Below are 21,395 nucleotides of genomic sequence, written 5' to 3'. Positions count from 1 at the left end.
GTCTTGCCGGGTTATTTATTACCTCGACACTCCTGCACTTGGGAAAAGACATCAAGCTTTTGGTCGTGTCATATGACTCATTTGTAATTTTTTTATTGTATTTTATTTAGAATTAAATACTTGTTTTTATAATTGTTTGAATATATGCAACCTTGCATAGTATTTTTTTTATTACTTTTATTATATAAAGTTTATATGTGTGTAGATCTCTATTATAAATTGATTTTAATAAACAAATTTATTAAACACAATCAATTAAATAACTTATGTTGCGATATTAAATATCTTGATTTATCTCTCAATTTAATATAAAAAAACACATTGAAAAATTCTAAATATTCATTTTTTTTTATCATGTATTGGTGTTTTCAATTTTAATCTTTGTTCTTATGATATCTTCTTTTTTTTCATTAGCCTTTTTTATAAAAGTTGAATTGTTTTGAATTTTAATTTTCAATTCAAGTTGCCAGTGTATTATTATTTTTATTCATTTACGTTATCATTCTTTTGGTTTTTGTTTTCCTTTGTTTTTTTTCAATTTAAATCTCAAAGTGAAAATTTATTATTGCCATTTAAATTATTTTTATTTTAATTTTAGCCTTTATTCTTTTAATTGCTTTTTTTATTTTTTTTATTTTTTTTTTGTTTGTAATTTTTTCTTCTCAATTTTATATTTGAACATTTCATTTCTTAGGGATTGGCTTTATGATCATGTCATATATGGTGCTTAAAGTCTGAATGACTCAGGTCAAGAGAGTTTACATCTTTTTTGTTGTATTTTCTTTACCAATATTTTTGTTTGATATATTTATTTATTTATTAATAATGCCTTTGTGGTTTTCTTTAGTTTCTTTTTGTATTGATATATCTCAATATCATAACCTAGAACACAAGTTTGTCAGATTAATCCAGACTAGCTTGCCCATTAATATCAAGATTATATATCTATCATGCTAGCTTAGTTGCCTGGCCTTATTCTTTTTCTTTTCTTTTCTTTTCTTTTTATATAGTTTTGATTTTTTTAATTTATGATTTTCTATATATTTTTAAAAATATTTTATTTTTGAAGAGGTTAGAATGATTCATTTGTAATTTTATATATTTTATATAAATTAAATTTATTTTTAGAACTAAGAAATATTTATCTCTTAAAATATCTTTAATATATGTAGCTTTGCATAGGATGTCTTTTATTTTATTTTATTCAATAAATCTTATGTGTGTGTCGATTTCTATTTTATATTTATTTTAATAAAACAAAATTAGTAAACACAAATAAATGACTCATAATTACAAATATTAAATATCTTAATCTATTTTTATCTCTCTGTTTTCAATTTTGTTTTTTTTGTTTAAGAAAAAACTACAAAGCTAAAATTAGTTTGTGAGATTAAGAAAAAAAACTACAAAGCTAAAAAGGTGCACCATCCACCGTATCATGTGAATGATGTCATGTCATATGCTCAGCAATCTTTAATGATATGAATAACATTTGTGGTTTAGGTGTGATTGGAAAGTATCTAAGTTTTCTATGTGTGATAAGAGTCATTTCCCTACCTATAATGTTTTGAAATTAATAAGATAGGAAATTACAACAAAGCCCTTGGAGGCTTAAAGAGTAAGTATATTAAAATGAGGGGTATAGTTGTAATTGGATAAATAGTTGATATATAAATAGAAAAAAAAAAAAAGAGAGATCTGAAAATTTTGAGAGAGAATCGGCAGGAGAGAAGGAAGGAAGAAGAAGAAGAGAAAAGAGGGGAAAATAAGGGAAAAAGGAAAGGAGTTGAGGAAATAAGTTAAAAAGGTAAGATTTAGGTTGTTTAATGTGTATAGTATGTTAATTAAGCTTTAATTTCAGTTTTGATGAATGTTAGGGTTTTGAGAATTTGTGTTTTGGTTTAAATTGATGAATTAAATTGAATGATGGAGGTTAATTGTTGTGTTTAATTGATGATTTAGTTGATTATGGAAGATTGTGATGATTTTGAGTTATGAATTATGTAAATGGTGAAATTTGAGTTAGAAATCAGGGGAGAACAGTGGGTTCCTGTTAAAATTCTGGAATGGAGGTTGAAGATGACAAAAATTCAATTTGGTCCCTCAATTTCCGAAAATTACAGTTTAGTCCCCGAACTTTGGAAAATTACAGATTGGTCCCTAGAGCATATTCCAAGATTCTGAACAGTATAACATATGAATTATGGGCAGAATTACTGTATAGATAAGAGAATTTGACACTTTCAATTTGGTCCTCCAATTTAACAAAAATTACAATTTAACCCTAAAAATTTGGTAAAATTCCAGAATGGTCCCTGGAGCATAATGATACGTCCTGGACAGAATTGAGGATTAATTAAGGTCAGAATTTCAGTATATTCATGGATTTATGACAAATTTCAGTTTGGTCCTCCATTTGACAAAAGTTACAATTTGGCCCTAAAAATATGAAAAAATTCCAGATTAGTCCCTAGCTGTAATCCTAGCTTTTTCAGATTATTTTGATGAATAATTAAGGGTTATTTAGTGAATTATTACCAATTTTATTAGTTGTTTTTATTATGGATTAGATTTCGGGAAAACCGTTAGATTTTGGGTTTTTAAGAAAATTGACTAGTTAGTTCAAAAACATATAGGATTACGGAATACACACTTAGTTAAGTGTATTAAATAGGTTATATGTTCTTTCGAGTCATTCTTGAATATGTCTCCTTTGTATTCAGATAATCCTGATATTCTACCGGCGGGACGTCAGTAGGATTTTCTTTGGTGTTTGCTTTTGAGTGCTGTTGCTTTTGAGTCAGGTGAGTGGATAATTTTCCATATGCATGAGAAATAGTATAAATATTTGATTTGTTAATATGAATTGAGTCATGCTTCTTGATAATATATATGTTGATTATTATCCTTGTTATGATAAAGCATGATCAATTATTGAATTTGAATTCTTGATATGAACCAACATATATTTTGAATTAACTTCTGAATTGATAGCTCCTCATTTGATTGATGTAATGAGTTGAGCTTTGAGATATGAATATGTTTGTTTGATTACGATTATGAACCTATGGTATGTCAGTCAGAATACCCATGCTAACAGAGTAGTGTTAGTCTTTGTGCACATCGTATCTGAACCCTAGTTGGTCGGGGGAGTCACCAACCTGTGTGGACTGATCATCCCACAGTACGGAGCCTCATGCTCATTGCATTTTGATTTTCTGACAAGCTTTACCATATAATCTTCTTGTTATGACCTATTTGAGAAACCTTCCAATAAGAACCTAGAGCCATAATTGTATATATATTCTCATTGTTGTATTACCTCGTGTGTGTGTATTGAACGTTATCTACTCACTGAGTTGTTGAACTCACCCTCTCATTATTTATCCTTTTCAGGCTTATAGTTTGATAGCAGGTCACTTTTGTTGAATCTTCCGAACCTGCTTTTTGGTTGTAAATTGTACCTTCCTTTTATGTCAAGTTAGTGCTCCAAAACTATGAATTTTATATGAACTCTTGTATTAAGACAATCGAATTATATTATGAAGTTAGTTTGTTGTTTATGTTGCGTTGAACAACTCTGATTGAGTTTTGAAGGATAAGATTGTATGTAAGTTTGGGTTCGCATAGGTTTGGAACCTTGGAGGGGAACCTTGCCTATGTGCCGGTCATGGATCCGGGAATCGGGTCGTGACACTACCAGTTCTAGGTTTATAATAAGCATGCCCACATATTCTGCACTTAGTCAACTCTGTATTTTCAAGGTAGTACAACATGTAAAAGTTTGGACACATGTCAATTTTCTGGTATCCTATGCCAAGGGGTTTCATCATGGATTTAGCAACATAAAAGTTCTCTTTCAACCTAATTTTTTCAAGTAAAATGTTTCTAGTCCATTCGACAACTATGTCATAACCAGCCTCACTCGACCCATGATATAACTTGATGGTTAGCACGTGTGCAACGACCGATAATTTACTGTAATTTATGCATCCATCCCATAATAGTTTCTCGGAGTCTTTCAAAAGAAAGAAAGAAAAAAAAAAAACATAGTCATGTCTACATTAAGTTCTTCATCTATAAATGGATATTAACCGACATAACCTTGATTCATTTTCATCGCATCCATAACCATATTTTTATAAGGATTACTACTATCATTTACAACTTCATGCATATTGCTAGAACTGGAAGTTAACTCAATCATCCTTTCTACCATGGTCTCGTGAGGAACATAGGTTCTCCATATGCAAATCAACACATGTATCTCTCTATGAACCATTTTTGTAAAAGATGCATTGTTACAACATCTGGATTGAGAAACTTTTTATTTTTACACCTTTTACATGAACATTTAATACTGTCTCCACTAATAGTTTTTAGATTAGATAATATGTAATTAATAAAACCATGAATTCTATTACAATAATTCATCATAAACAACCCTTTATATGAATCTCAATACATCCTTGAACGATCATCTATTATTTATATCAAACCTATATAGAATATTGATGACAAAAATTTATTAACTAATTACATTAAATAAATAAATTTACAAACATTGGTTTATCTCAAACTTATTCAATCTATTTTAATAATACTCTTAATTCATTATCAATTTTCTAAATAAATTTAAATTTCTATACATTTATCAAAAATTTCAACATAACAATAAAATTGACAAAAATATAAAACGTACCCGTTAAATAAGCTATTATTTATTTCATCACAAAACACCTAGGTACTAAAACAAAAATACATATACTAAAAAAATATACAATAAAAATTAATATTTTAAAATTGAGTTCAAATAAAATGAAATAGGTAGTTTTGCTTACTTAAGTGAGGCATCCTCAATAAAATTTGAATCATGAAAGGGATGCTAACAAACTGAGTATTGGGATGGCTGAATTTATAATAAGATGTTGATTTTGAAATAAAAATAGGGGGTGTTGTGATGTTTGTTGTGGAGAAAAATAGAGAAAGAAGAAGAAAATGGAGGAGGGAGGGAGGAGGTTTGCTCGTCAAGTCATAAATCAAATATTACATATAAATTTAACTAGTGAATTTAAATTTATCAGTAATTTTGTCTATAAAAATAACACGTCATATTTTTTACCGTTTTTCATTTTTTTTTCTATTGTAATTCCCTCGGTATATACCGAAAGAATATTTCATTGGTGTTTATTGATGGATAAAGTAAGCGAATATTTTGTTGGTAAAAATTCACCACAATATTTTCATTGGTTCTTTCATTTCTATTTGCTAATTTTTTAGTTGTGAGATTAGACAATGATTGTTTTTGCGTTAAAAATTGTGTTTAGGTGCATTTTGAAAGTATATTTGGTTTGCAAAAATATCAAATTAATTTATTTTTTTTAGTACTTTCGATAGTTTTATTATACTAAAGTAAAAGAAATAAATAAAATTATTTTAATATATTAAAAAAAAAAACATTTTAAAAAACATCATATACCACAATTACACATTAAGCATTGAATACATGAGTTATTCAATTGGTATAAGAATGGGGTCGGCTCCACGATCATTTGACGGAGACTAATCTGTCTTCTATACTTATTCTACTAGCATATGGTCCCTGATTCATTTAAAAGAAATTATTACAATAGTCTTAATTAAATTTAATTAAAGTTAAAAAAAAATCAAAATAAATTTTTGAAAAAAATTATATATCCAAAATGAAGTAAACAGATGCATATTGAATTGATAAATCACACATCCAAATATGTATAACATGAAGATTATTTTATTTTATTTTATTTTTCTATTTGTTACAAGAACAACCGCGACACCTTTTTTTTTTAACTCGAAGCTTGTTTTGATTTTTTTATAGACAAACACGACCATCTAATTAACTTAATTTATTCGCTATTCGGCTATAATAGTGACCATGTAGAATGGGTTTAGAGTTTGTCGTTCAAAATGAAAAATGTAATAAAAAGAAAACTTAACATGAAGGGAATATATTGAATAAATTTAAAGTTAATGTACTGAAATAAAAATAAATGAAAAAATACCTGACTTGTAATTGTAGTCAAAGGGACCAAATTGCATAAATTAAAAGTTCAAGAATTAAAATATAATTAATCAAAAAAAATTAAATTTTTTTTTTAAAAAAAAAACTACATCATTTTGACCTGGATTTTTTAGCAAAAAGTCTGAATAAATTTATATGCAGGGATGAAATTGCATAACTTACAAGTTAAAAAACTAAAGTGAATACAATTACCATAGTTATTAAACTCAGCTCGAAGGTTGACTCAGTCAAGGGGCCGGGTTCCGGGTTTCATGGATTAACCTAGGTCAAAACGGAAAAATTAAAAAAATATATTTAAAATTTTAATATTTCATATGAAAAAACTAAGAAAAAATTCATATGAATATACACTATACATGTTATAAATAATGAAGTTTAAAAGAATATTTTAAAAAGATTTTTTATCCCACATTGAAAAGATATTATGTTATCCTTTTAAGTTGAAGTATTTAAACCAAAAAAATTTTTATCCTATATTAAAAAAACATAACTTTTTTTTTGTGAAACATAAAGTATATATACAAAAAAGCTTCAAATCTCACATTGAAAAAATAACTCCTACATTAAAAAAATAATTTTTTTCTTGAGAATATAGAGTATATATATACTAAAGAGTTTTAAATCCCATATTGAAAAAAACATAAATTTTTTTCTTATGAACATAGAATATATATACGAAAAGGTTTAAAATCTCATATTGAAAAAATAATTTTTTTTCTTGGAAACATAGAATATATATAGGGTTTCAAATCTCACATTGAAAAAATAAAATATTTTTTTAATATTTATATAATGAACTTTAAAAAGTGTTAATAACTAATTAAAAAAATATAATAAAATAAGAGTATATGAAAAAAACTATATTTGAAAGGAAAAAAAAAAAACACTGAGTCTGATACGGGTTCGCCCATGTCACGGGTTGCTCGAGTTTGCTGTGTACATGACTGAACTCTTAGCTTTAATGATAACTAGCTAGCATCAAAGATGTTTAAATCGGACTAACACTTGTTGGAATTAAAAATGAAGCAGGCATTTGTTCTATCTCGACTGAATTCTTAGCTTTAATGATAACTAATTATCTTAACATCCGTTATATAGTTAGCTTTTTATTTTTCTCTTTTTCAACTCATTTCATGATTAATAGTTTGGTATTTTTACATATCCTCTGACTTTAAATTACGTCTTAAGAACCAATTAGCGTGTAAAGAGGATAATCTATGCATGGTGCTAATCCCTAAGGAGGTCTATGATTCTAGCCTAATCTCTTTTATTCATCTTGCATGCAAATCCCTCGTGTTAAGCCTTTTTGGATTTCTAAAAACAATCCATCCTAGCTCATCCAATTAAAGCTAATATATATTTCTCCATGTTGAGCTTGTGGAAAAGTAGCATCAATAAAATATTATGTAGTTATAAAAAATTTGAGAACCTGAAAATTAATCCTTAAGGTTCCAAAATAAAAAAACATATAAATTTACATAGGAAAATGAAAAGATCAAGTAGTGATGGATTATTTGATGTCTCAATGCTACACTAAAAGAATTTTTTTTTTTTTTTTTTTTAACAACTACTTGAAAAGAACAGGGGAATCACATTTTTAACATATGTTGAAGAACCATGATGAATTTTAAAAGAGAGATATGATCAGTAAAAAATAATATAGACTAGAGGAAGATAAATTATCAATTATTTAATTCTTGTTTTTTAAGATCGTTTCTTATTATAAATATCAATAATCTACAGTCATCGCTAATTTTTTTAATTTTATTGTCATTAACTTTTTTAGAATAATGATTATTCCTATACTATTTTTTTTAATAAACACAAATTTTAAATTATAGAAAATACTCATCATTTTTTTATGTCGTATGAAAAACCGAAAAGCAACATTAATTATTGAGAAAAAAAATGATATTGAAAAATTAATATATATATATATATATATATATATATATATATATATATATATAAAAATGGGGGGGGAAAGGAAGGAAAATGATGCATCATTAGAGTCCCTTTCTTCCCTAATTTTATGGTGATCAAAGTATCATCATAAACTAGGAGGGCTGTTATTTTAACCAACCACGTCCATTTTCTACATCGATTTTACATTTAAACATCTTAAAATTATTTCAAAAACACTTAGTCATGATGTTTGAAAAATTCAAGAACATAAAATAAAAGATTATTTTGTATTTGATATAATAACTAATTTATACGTTAAATATTTGGATTTCTTCTCAATTTAAAGAACTCCTAATCCACTAAAATAATTTTGAATACCTACAAGAAAAACAATCCCAAGTGAGGGAATTTTTTAATTCTTCGATGTCAAAGTCAATATCTTATAAAAATATCAAACTAGTAAACTTTGGACAAAATCAACCTTTTATTTATATACGAAAGTAATAAACGAAAGTAAGAAAAAGTTAGACAGTTAGACAGAAAGCCAGAATTTCCAAGAATAAAAAAATAATCAAATAAAAGAAGGAAGCATATATATATATATATATATATATATATATATATATATAAGTAGTACCCTTTTCAAACTAGATGAAGACAGAGTGAATTTTTACAGTGATCGGGAAATAATTAATGGTATTTTATTTAATTATGTTTTGAGTTTATTTTAAAGAAAAATAGATATAATTAGAAAAAATTCTTATAATTTTTGCGAGTCATGAGTTTTATTTATTTATTTATTATTAATTATAAATTTAGAAAATAACTGATAGAATATTACTTATTATAAAAACATTTATAGTGTTTATGGAGGAAATTTTATAAAAAAAATATCTTCCTATTAAATACTTTTCAAGTACATTTAAATAAATAAATAAAATAGACAAAATGTTCCGAAGATATACCAATTTAGAAATGGTTTAATTAGTCAAAAATTTTGACTGGAAAATTCCTTGGCAGGCTGAAAGCTCTCAAGTCTTATGTCTTCCATGTCCTTCAAGTTTTCAGATCAAAGAACAAGTGACACGTTGGTCACCTTCATCATAATCGGTCAATTAAGTTTTTTTGCCTAACTAAAATTGATGGGACTCTGACATTTGGGAAGGCGAATTGGCGAAACGCCGTATCCTTGCAACATTAGTGAAAACAATGTGTTGAAGGTTTAATTATTTATGTCAGAACATTACACAACACATTGTCCATAAACAAATTCAAGAATGGGAGTGTTCTTCGTGAGATCCTTCTTCATCTCCATCTTAACCACTTCCACCGCACTGGAAATCATCAACCCAGGCCAATCCTTGAGAGATGGTGAGACTCTGGTTTCTTCAAGCGGAAGCTTTGAGCTAGGATTTTTCAGCCCTCAAGGTTCAACAAGCAGATACTTGGGATTATGGCACGACAAGTCTCCTCAGACAGTTTTATGGGTTGCCAATAGAGAAAATTCACTTTCTGATGATATGGGAGTTCTGAACATCACCACCCAGGGGATTCTAATCCTTCTCAATAGCACAAACCATATTGTTTGGTCATCAAATTCAAGTGCATCAAGAACAACGCAGAATCCGGTTGCGCAGCTCTTGGATTCTGGAAATTTTGTTGTGAGAGAAGGAAATGATTATAACCCTGCAAACTTTTCGTGGCAGAGTTTTGATCATCCTTGCGATACCTTACTACCTGGAATGAGAATGGGAGTCAACTTTGTAACACGGATTGACAGGTTTCTGTCATCTTGGAAGGGCCCAGAAGATCCTGCTCGAGGTGAGTTTACGTTTGGTATCGATCCTCACGGGTATCCACAGCTACTTTTGAAGAAAGGGAATAGAACAGTGTTTAGAGGGGGGCCATGGACTGGCATAAAATTTACATCAAATCCTAGACCGATACCCAATCAAATTTCCACAAATGAATTTGTGCTCAACAACCAAGAGGTTTATTTCGAGTATAGGATTCAAAGTTCAGTTTCTTCAAAGCTTACACTAAGTCCATTGGGCCTTGCTCAGAGCCTCACATGGAATGACAGAGCTCAGGACTGGGTGATTGTTGAAAATGGCCAGCACGATCAGTGTGAAGAGTATGCGTTCTGTGGTCCCAACACTCGCTGTGAGATAACTAGAACTCCTATATGTGTATGCTTGGATGGATTCACGCCTATGTCTCCAGTAGATTGGAATTTTTCAGATTGGAAAAGTGGGTGTCACCGGAGGACTCCATTGAATTGTAGTGATAAAGATGGCTTTCTCAAGTATACGGCAAATAAACTGCCAGACACATCTTCTTCCTGGTTTGACAAGACCATTGACCTCAAGGAATGTGAGAGATTGTGTCTGAAGAACTGCTCTTGCACTGCTTATACAAATTTAGATTTCAGGGCAGGTGGAAGTGGCTGCCTGATTTGGTTTGGTGACCTAATTGATATGAGAAGGTCATCTGGGGATGGACAAGACGTCTATGTTCGGGTGGCTGCTTCGGAATTAGGTATGCCTTCCAATTATGCAACTAGTTATTGATTTAATTCGCTCCTATCTAGATGAACAGCATGGATAGAAATTGAAGAATTATTCATGTTCCTCTTCACTTCAAAAAGCCTGGAAAGGGAAAAGTCAATGTAGCATGGAAACTAGGAAATCTTGACTCTGCTGCTTTGTCCACTTCCTCAACAATAAATTATAATAAACTTCTTCTTCTTCCGTTTCCTTCTACTCTAAATAAAAAGAATTTCAAGATTTTATTCAAGTTTCAGTTGCGAAGGAAGTCTTGAACTAGGGAATAGGTCCAGTTGCTTCTAACTATTCTTTATTGTTCAGGTGCAAATGCGAAGAAAAGGAGCTTGAGTACGAAGTTGAAAGCAGGAATAATTGCCAGCGCCGCTGCATTGGGCGTGGGCATGCTGTTGGCAGGGATGATGTTCTTCAGGCGGAGGAGGAATCTTGGGAAGAATGATAGACTTGAAGAAGTAAGAAAAGAGGACATAGAATTACCAATAGTTGATTTGAGTACCATAGCTCATGCCACTGATAACTTTTCAAGCAGCAACAAGTTGGGAGAAGGTGGTTTTGGACCTGTATATAAGGTAACAAAAGAATCTCCAACTAACGTATATGTATCATCTTCGTTTATGAAACTAACTGAACTGCTGGAATCATGACTTAGGGCATATTGATAGAAGGACAAGAAATAGCGGTGAAAAGGCTTTCAAAGAGTTCTGTTCAAGGGATGGACGAGTTCAAAAATGAAGTTAAATTCATTGCTAAACTTCAGCATCGCAATCTCGTAAAGCTTCTTGGTTACTGCATTCAAGAAGATGAAAATATGTTAATCTATGAATACATGCCCAATAAAAGTTTGGACTTCTTCATTTTCGGTGAGAACCTGTCCAAATCAACAGCATTTTAGCTCTAGAAGTTATCATTTACATTTTTACTTCTGTTACGAATCGAGTTGTTAATCAGACTAACATTAATGAAAAATTGATCAGAGCAAACAAGAAGAAAATTACTGGATTGGACGAAGCGTATGAACATTATTGGTGGAATTGCTCGAGGGCTGCTTTATCTCCATCAAGACTCTAGACTGAGAGTAATTCATAGAGATATCAAAGCCAGCAACATTTTACTGGATAATGAGCTCAATCCAAAAATTTCGGACTTTGGCCTTGCCAGAATGTTTCGTGGAGATGAAACAGAGGCCAATACTCATAGGGTGATTGGAACATAGTAAGTATCCTTAATCTTTCCTTGCTAATCTTCATTTGCATTTTTTGAGAATATTTCTTGTTGCCAACATTTTCAGTGGCTATATGTCTCCTGAGTATGCGTCGAATGGACACTTCTCTGTGAAAACCGACGTCTTTAGCTTTGGTGTCCTCATCCTGGAGATAGTGAGTGGAAAGAAAAATAGGGGATTTCGTCACCCGGATCGAAACCTTAACCTCCTCGGGCATGTAAGAATTTACACAAAAATGTTAATGCAAAGTCTTGATGAACTGAGAGGTGATGTTAAATTGTGCAGTTTCCTTTCAGGCAATTAAAATGGCATTGCTGAGAATAATAATTAGTACAGCGAGGATGCTTTCTTTAGTTTACCCAACAAAATACATATTGGTTTATTTGGGGCTTCAGAAATGTTACAGTGATTTTGCTGTTGTGACCTGTCACATGACAAGCAAACCAACTGGCAAATTAGAGTAGCCAATCTGCTGACATATTGCCCTGTTTTGATTTTTCCTAGGCGTGGATACTTTGGATAAAAGGAACACCATCGGAACTGATTGATGAATGTTTAGGTTACTTGAGCAATACATCTGAAGTGTTAAGATGCATTCATGTGGCTTTACTGTGTGTGCAACAACGACCAGAAGATAGGCCAAACATGCCAACTGTGGTTCAGATATTATGCAATGAAAATCCATTGCCTCAGCCTAAACAACCTGGATTTTTCATGGGAAAGAATCCACTCGAACACGAAGGTTCATCAAATCAGATGGAAGCTGGCTCTTCAAATGAAATAAGTTTGACATTGTTAGAGGCACGGTAGATTATCATCACTTGACAATTGATCGATTGAAGTAGAAATGCTGTGATCAGACAAGTGCAATCTAGCATGGGTCACAACACTGACATTTGTTTTTTCTGTTCTCTATTCCAGAACAGGATGCTAGACCAGTAAAGTTAATTCTATCTATATTGGAGGAGGCAATGTATTAAGATTATTTTTATTGACAAATGAAAATCCATTCATCAAAAAACAAACAAACAGGTGCTTCCCCGGCCACAAAGAGAACTGCATGCCTCATTACTGCTTTATGTAATAAAACTAGCCAACAGGCAGTACCTCCTTACCCTCCACAGTTTGTGGATAATGTGATTGAGATCCTCAAAGCTCGTAACTCTTTCTGTCATCTAATCTTTAAGTCACTTAAGTTTGCTTGCCACCCTTCTTAAACCCCATAAATAATATGCTTAGCTTATTTAGAGTGTCAAGGAAAGCAGTTTCCATTCCCTGACCTATCAAAACCAAATCTACAGGGGACTACAACATCCCCACCTCTTCTAACGTCTAAGCTGGGATCAGATGCTGCACTGGAATGTTCCTATCTAACAGAAAATGCTGTGTTTCCATTAACATGAACCATCTGTTCTTGATGTTTCCACTGTGTCTTCAGAAGTATTTTGCTGAACATTCTAGGAAGCACTTACAAGTCAATCAAGGACCTTAGACAGAGTATGCAATCTGCAGCTATAGACCATGACTCTCTCATGCTTGCCAATATCACTAATTATGTACTCTCTGGATTATAGAGGCCACAGTAATCCATATGAGAGCAAGAACAAAGCACACCTCTGCTCCTGGTTTGAATGGAAAACAACAGCAGAGAGTACACATACAGGAGTTGCCGGATCAGCCAAATACTATATCTTTAAATCAAACTAACCACAAACATATCTTAATCCCTGATATATAATTAGATCATGTCATCTTGAAGCATCAAAACAGAAATTAAAGGATGAAGAGATAATAAGACTGAGGTTAAAATGCGAAGTTGTTTCAATTTCTAATCCTTCATTCACTACATTCTTTTTCATTCACTATATTCCAATAATACAAGTCATTACAGCTAAAAAAATGAAAGACAGGAAAAGCCCACGAAAATGGGAAACAAATGTCAAAATAATAATTATTATTATTATTAAAAAAAGATTAGCAAGAATCATTGAACTCCTGTAGAAGAGCTTCCTCTAACAAAAACTGAGACTCTTCCATCAACTCAGGACTCAATCTGAACATCAAAACACAAAACTCCATCTGATTAAGTGCTTCATCACCATCAAAATCGCCTTCTTTCAACATACTCCTTAAATCATCATCACTCAAATCTTGCAAACCCAATAAAGCTGAGTTCTTTTTAAGACTATCAAAAGTGATGACACCCTTTTCACCATCCATCAAGAGATTGAAGCCGTTGCATAGTTCTCCAATAAGACCATCACCACCTAGCTTGTTGGCCATAAGAGGCAAGAAATCTTGAAAGTTTGAGTTTTGGCTTTGTGAAGATGCCATTTTTTTTCTGTGGAGAAGAGAAGTTGTTGAGAGAGCGAGGGAGATTGAAACTTGGCTTGCGGCTTGAGAGTTGGGATGTTTAGGCTCGCGGGTTTGGTTTATATAGATAGGGAGTTGGGAGTTGGATTTTCCAAGAAGGAGAGGCCATGGAAGACAGCTAAGGGACAGATCATCAAGGAAGGGAGGAAGGTCGGTCAAGACCACATCCACTTTCTCCTGGGAGCTGCTGCCTATGGGGTTTCTGGGAAGGTTGTCAGGGGTAAGACGGTCATTCTAATGGAAAGCTGGAGGCGGGTTCCTGCCTCTTGCGAGATTTTGGGAAGGTCAGCAGGGGTAGAGTTGACCATTTAGAAGAAGTAAAAGCATTCTCTAAGCGTCTTTTGTGAAGAGTATAGGGGTAAAATGGTATGTTAAAGAGAGGAAGGGTGGGCCTCCTTGGATTACTTCCTTTGTGGAGAAGGGGATGTCATGAGGGGCAAAACTGTCAACATGAATGGAAAAATCAGGGGAGATGTATTACTTCATGAAAAGTCAATGGAGGTGGGACTTTTGGAGCTGCTTTACCATTTACCAAGAAGTGGGAAATTTTGGACGGTTGTTCTTTTTGGAGAAATGGGTTTTGCTTTGGATGCAGCCATGGAATCTTTGGTGCTTTTTTATTTTTTATTTTTTATTTTTTATTTTTTTGGTTCGTTAATATCTTTTATCGGTGAAAAGACTTCACAAAATGAAATTTGCTTGAAATACCGTTATTTCCTTATAATGAGTAAGTTTTTTATTATGTTAGACAATAATGATTGAATTGGATTAGATCAGAGTGGATATGATGAATAATTATCTTGTTTTGTTTTGTTTTGTTTTGTGTGTAGGGAAATTTGAACTAAATTAAATAATTTGTTTTATTTTATATTTAATAGATGTTAAACGAGATCCAATCAATTTAAAGTCTAGATTTTGGATTGATGTGGATTTAAAAAAATAAAAAATAGGTTGATTTAATTTAATTTTATTAAAAAAATTATTTTTTTTATTTAAAATGTGTTTAAGAATGTAATAATGGTTATTTTTAAAAAAATTTATTATTTAAAAAATACATTAAAAAATTATTTTAAATATTAGCCTATTAAAATATTTAAAAATATATTAATTTAAAATATCTAAAAAAAATTAAAAATATATCTAGATTGGAAATATCATTATGATATGATCGAGGAAGAAGGAACGAAAGTGACTCTCCATGATCAACCAGGGTGATGTCATATGGTATGTGGGATTTGTTTTCATCTTTCTGACGTGTGGGGGAGGCTGTTTCTTGGTCAAATCTGCATGAAGCTGACTCTGACCCCATCAAAAGGGTTAACTCATTGTCTGAAAGGGTTCATGTTCGATGCCGAGATCACAAGAACTAACCCTTTTTTAATGGGCCAGTTGCATGAGCCCTTGTGGCCCGGGTTCCTCCTCTTCCGTCGTCTCTGCTGTATTCCTCATCAAGATTGCAGGTCCTTTACAAGGTTCAGGTCCGGGTTTTGATTAAAATTTTATCTAGTGATTTGATATATTATTTTTAAAAAAAAAAAAAAATCTAGTTCAACTCTAAATTATACTACCATATTTGGCAAGGGCTCGCAACGAGCCAATAAAATATTTTTAAAAAATATAAAAAATATATTAAATGAGGTTATGGTCAAGTCAAATCCAAAATAATCTTGAATTTAACTATAAAAATGAACCTAAGAAAATTAGGATTTGACAGCCAAGCCAGACCCAATAGCATTGGGGTCTGTTAGGTCTGGCTGAGCACCCGACTCCAATGCTAATTGGTCCGGCTAGAGAAAGGATCCAAAACTAATAGGTTCTATTGAGCATCAGGACTCAACACTAATAGGTCCTACATGATAGTCGGATCTAAAGCTATTAAGTCTTAGTGGTAGCAAGCCTCAACTCTATTGAGTTTTATTGGGTCTTGCTAGCTCTAGGACCAAACACTATTAGGTTCTACTAGACAAACAGACTCAACTCTTTTAGATCCTGGTGACAGCTAGACCCCACTTCATTGAGTAATGTTAGGCAACAAGACCCAATTTCTTATCTTCACTCTCTTCCTTAATTAACTTTTGCCTTTTCAATCTACCTCTACCTCTCTTTTTAACCACCATAAACTCCATTATAAAATCAAAATTGAATCTAACCAAACCCAAATTCCTTAAAATCCAATACAAAATGTCACTAAATCGCTAATTGTCCACTCAAATAAAAACAAACATTCAATAGTACGCTCGATTGTATCTCTTTATGGATTAAAAACTCATCCAGGTATCTAAAAAAATTTGAAAAAAAAAAAATAATTTGAAGTAAAGAAAAAAATAAAATAAAATTTGAATTTGAATTTTTTTAAAAGCATTTTCAAAATGCAAAAAACAAACATGATTAAATAAAGAAATTCAAGCCAACCTAAAATGAAAAAAAAATTATCATCAAAATATCTTAAACAAATAAGGAAAAGAAATTAGTTGTCGGTGTATTGAGCGCTGCTCTGCTATGTGCTATTAATTGTGCTACTGTAGAAAATACTTTATTTGAAAATGGTGACAATGCAAATATATTTCCATACTTTTAACCCAATTCAAGCATTTTTACATTTTTTTTTTGTTATTGATCCGCTACAAAGTGCGGGCTAATATGCTATATTATTACATAACGATTATTTTTTAAAAACAAATATTGAGATAACATTTTTTTATTTTAAAAAATTTATTTTTTATATCATCACATTAAAATAATACAAAAACATCAAAAAAACTATTAATTTGAATAAAGGAAAAAAGAAATTCAAATTTTTTTTGAAAACATTTTTGAAACGTAAAAACGAACATGCTTTAATAAGAAAATTCAACTCAACCTCAAATTAAAAAACAAATATCATCACCCAACTTTTGTACAATATAAAGAAAGTCTCATCAATTTATTTTCTCTTTACAATATGAAAAAAAACAAGAGGAAATAAAAAAAAAATGTAAGAGGAAAAATCATAAAATTAGAAAAATATTAAAAGGAAAAAATTAAAGGGAAAGAAATTAGTTATTGGTGTATTGGACGCTGCTCTGCTATGCTCTATTCATGATGCTACTATAAAAAATACTTTTTTTTAAAGATGGTGATGGTTCAAATACATTTCGTGCTTTTGAACTAACTTAAGCATTTTTATATTTAAAAACAAATAGTTATTGACCCACTGCAGAGCACAGGCTACTATGCTAGTTATTGTATTATTACGTAAAGGTTATTTTTTAATGTTTAAAATTGATTTTTTATATCATCACATAAAAATAATACAAAAACATAAAATAAATATAAATTTGAATTAAATAAAAAAAATTAAAAATTTTAAATTTTTTAAAAGCACTTTTGAAATGCAAAAAACAAACATATTTTATTAAGGTAATTCAACCCAACCTCAAATGAAAAAAAAAAATTATCATCACCCAACTTTTATACAACATAAAAAAAAAAAAGTCCCATCAGTTAATTTTTTTTTTACCGTATGAAAAAAAAATACATAAGAAAAAAGAAAAAAAAATTAAAGTATTAGGGCATGCTAATAGCAAAACTCAATGTTATTAAATCCGGCTGTCTATCAGGATACACAACTATCGGGTCCAATTGCGGCAGGACCCAACCCTATTAGGTCATGTGGGCAGTATGACCTATTTTTTTTTTTTTTTTTTTTTTTACTTTTTTAAAATCAAAAGGAAAAAGAAAGCCAACCTTAAAAGTTCTTGCTCGATCGAAAAGATATAACATATATAAAACCTTAGTTTCTTCCTTGGCTTTGTGATGTATAACCTTTGCCACAACATTTGTGGCTTAGTTCTTCATGCTTCCTGAAAGCTTTTTTTTTTATAGAGTGCCCAATAGGACCAATGTCATTGGATCCTGCTAGATAGCCGAATCCAATGCTATTAGGTTTATCTGCTTAACTAGATCCAACAATAATTTTTTAATAAACAAAGAAAAGATAACCCCCTCCTAAGCTCTACAATGCGGTTCATAACACAATGAGTTTATGTCGAGCTAGGATTAAATTTTACAGGGCAAGACTAGGATAAGTTTTTTAGAGAGGAGCAAAACCATTATCGAGTCTCATCTAGGGTGGAAGGAAGAAAAATGAAAGCTTGTGCTATTTGTGGATGGCAGAGCCATGTCCTCTTCTTCTGTTGATGGGACATCTGAAGAAAAGCTTGTGATTCGTAGCTGAAACCCAAAATACCCTACTAGCTCTGTATGTGCACTGGATTATGGAGGGGGTGATGCCTCAGAATATTCTGAGGCCTCATTTGTGGTTCAGCACAGCACTCGCATGGCAGGTTATTCAACTCTCTAACACTTGCAGCACTGGATTCCCTTTCTCTTTTCCTTTTTTTTTTTTAATCTTGATATCCTCCTCACTATGTATTTGTATGATTATAAATTATAGAGAAATGTCCAAACTATTAAGAGATTAAATTTTAATTTATGTTTTGGTGTAATTTATTTATTAGATTATAAGTCCAGTTGCTTGTTCTAGTTATGATTTTAGAGTGTATTTGAAATTGTAGTAACAATGACAATTTAAAATACTTTTCACTTAGATATATATTAAAATATATTTTTTATTTTTTTAAAAATCATTATTAACATCAGCACATTAAAACAATATAAAAAAATAAAAAAAATATTTTTAATAAAAAAATTCAAAATTTAAAGAAACGTGGTTTATATTGTGTTTCTAAACATACTCTTGAATTTATATTCTACTTTCTAAATATTAAAAAGTTTGGATGATTGAATAAAAAGTAATAAACTTTTTCCTTCTATGGATTCTTTATTTTTCCTAACTTTTACATATTGTTAAAGATTTTTTTTATATAGTTTAATTTTTTTTTATTCATTGTTCCCCATTAATTTTAATATTAAAATACAACTTTTAATTCTTACAATTAAACAATTCATCAGCTTGTTCAAATCCTCAAATTGGAACCATTCATAAACCCTATATCTTATAGATTTTCATCATGATTAAAAAAAAATTGTCTTTTGCCTTCTGTTTACCAAAGAAATAAAAAAAAAAATCCAAACATGCCCTTACTTTGACCCAACCATTAGCCATTTTCACCTTCCCCACACCACCAGCCACTTTATATCAATTCAGTCTGCATCAGTTTTGGACTTTTTCAGGAATGGTCACAACTTCAGTTCCGTTTTTGAGCATTGAAGAAACTTCCATCATGGACGACCTATCAATAGGATTTTCTTGTACACGTGGCAGTGCCATTTGTACGCAGTTGATTAATTTACAAGAGGACACTGTATTAGCCAGCTATGCATTCATGTATCTCCGAGCCACTTTAGTTGACGTGATATCATTAATGACGCTAATCCTACGTATTATTTTAGATGTCATTGTTTACGTTATAATTTAGCAAACGCATGAATATATGACCAATGTACTTAGATGATACTTTATTATACAAATTAAAAAAATCGAGCACACATTTAAATAAAACTAAAAATCAAACATTCAATTGTGGAAATTATATAAGTTTAGACACTCAGAGTCTCTTTATTCCTGAATCATATGAGACACGTTTCTTGTTCATAGTTGCATTTGATTAAAGGATTCAATTTCTAGAGGGTGTCTGGTAGTACTATCAAAATTTAATTTGTTTTAATTAATATTTTTATTGTTTTTAAATTATTTTGATATGTTAATATTAAAAATATATTTTTTAAAATAAAAAATATTATTTTAATATATATTTCAAGTTAAAAATATTTTAAAACACAAGGTTAAGTATGACGAGATATTGTTAAGAATTTATTGTTTTGGTGTTTTCTATATTATCTTTTTGTACTTTTACTGAATAAAACTATTGTTATAAAGTAAATGTTCAGTAGAACATCGAGTTTGAAAAATAAAAATCATAGAAGAAAAAAAATAAGTTATTCTCATAAGCACAATAATTTTTTTACACGAAATATAAAATAAGAAATCAAGAAAATGTTATCCTACAAACAAATGGAACCCAAGTTATGATGTTTTTCACTGGTAGCTATGTTAGTTATCTTATTTTGATAAATTTTCTTTTCTAACTACAAAAGAATTTTCAATCTTGTGCTTAGTTTTCAGCTTCACATTCATTTTCTCACACCTTCATCAAGTAAATATTGAATTTGGGAAATAGATTTGGTCTATGTGGCGTATTTTTATGGGTGTTTGTTTGATGTGGCTATGATTGCATTGCTAGTTGCGATCTCCATTGTGGAGACAAGTTATGATCTAATTCTTTAGTTGATTTTAAGCAAGAAAGGACTTCCTATTTTATGTTTTATATTTACAATGAAAACATTATTATATCTGTAATGAATATCATAAAAAATCAATTTCAATGTAAGCTGATATAAATACAAGATGAGAATATTATATAATACTGATGAAATATTCTGTTAATATTTAAAAACTAATTATATCAGAAATAACTCAACGACAGAATTATGAATGGTGACTCATCATTAAAATATATTGTTGGTGATTTTTATTATATTAGTTATTTTGTCTGTAATATAATTACAATAAATGGATTTACAAACAAAAAAAGATGTCAAACAAAAAAATTTCACTAGTATCATTCAGTCGGCAATTCTATCAGTGAGTATAACATATTACAAATAAAATAAATCATTTATAATTCCATTGGTGATAGAATTCATGTTATTAACGAAATTAACTCGTCAAAGATTTACATATTGTTAGTGACGATGATTCCGTATGTTTGAAAACTTTTCAAGAGACTTAATTTATTAGTGATTTCATCTATGATTATTATTTCGTCAGTAATTCTATTAATATTGTATTCAACATTTTAAAAAAAATTAAAAGAAATAGAACTAAAATAAATAAAAAAAACCATTTTTTATTATTAATATAAAAAATATTAATGAATATAATTTATCTAAAGGACATAACCTGAAAGAGGAGGAGGAGATGGATCTTTATTGGAACTAGGTGGGTGATGAGGTAAACCACATAAACCACCGAGGTTTGACAACAGCTCCTCATACAATGACTTAAGTCCAGTCATCTTAAACATAAACTAGGTTATTTCAGCACTAAGCTAAGTCATCTAAGCTTGAACATGTTCTCGTACAATCGCCTGGACGACCAGAGATTAGGAACTTGAACATGCTTGAGAGGAACCAACGGTTGATACACTATGACTTATCCACATATCCTTGGATGTAGTGTTTGAGATACTGTAAACCTGATTTCTAT

At 30.5% G+C, this 21,395-nt stretch overlaps 2 protein-coding genes and 1 long non-coding RNA gene across 3 annotated transcripts; 2 read left to right on the top strand and 1 right to left on the bottom strand.

The window, feature by feature from the left end:
- Positions 1–1,711: 1,711 nt before the first annotated feature.
- Positions 1,712–3,698, top strand: LOC140955471 (uncharacterized). The gene is made up of 3 exons (XR_012169566.1): positions 1,712–1,807; positions 2,724–2,804; positions 3,397–3,698. It is a non-coding gene; the product is annotated as an uncharacterized lncRNA (long non-coding RNA).
- A 5,430-nt stretch (positions 3,699–9,128) lies between these two features.
- On the top strand, positions 9,129–12,707 carry LOC118054864 (G-type lectin S-receptor-like serine/threonine-protein kinase At4g27290). The gene is made up of 6 exons (XM_035066633.2): positions 9,129–10,504; positions 10,834–11,099; positions 11,180–11,390; positions 11,505–11,742; positions 11,819–11,969; positions 12,257–12,707. The coding sequence occupies exons 1-6, from the start codon at positions 9,244–9,246 to the stop codon at positions 12,560–12,562; spliced, it is 2,433 nt and encodes an 810-aa protein (XP_034922524.1). The 5' UTR covers positions 9,129–9,243; the 3' UTR covers positions 12,563–12,707.
- A 982-nt stretch (positions 12,708–13,689) lies between these two features.
- Positions 13,690–14,178, bottom strand: LOC118054865 (calcium-binding protein KRP1). Its single transcript, XM_035066635.2, has one exon. The coding sequence runs from the start codon at positions 14,084–14,086 to the stop codon at positions 13,727–13,729; it is 360 nt and encodes a 119-aa protein (XP_034922526.1). The 5' UTR covers positions 14,087–14,178; the 3' UTR covers positions 13,690–13,726.
- Between the last annotated feature and the right edge of the window lie 7,217 nt (positions 14,179–21,395).

The sequence above is a fragment of the Populus alba genome, chromosome 1 (assembly GCF_005239225.2).
Source record: "Populus alba chromosome 1, ASM523922v2, whole genome shotgun sequence".
Taxonomy (NCBI): domain Eukaryota; kingdom Viridiplantae; phylum Streptophyta; class Magnoliopsida; order Malpighiales; family Salicaceae; genus Populus; species Populus alba.
The sequence above is the reverse complement of the archived record's forward strand: the minus strand, read 5'-3'. Positions and strand labels throughout refer to the sequence as shown.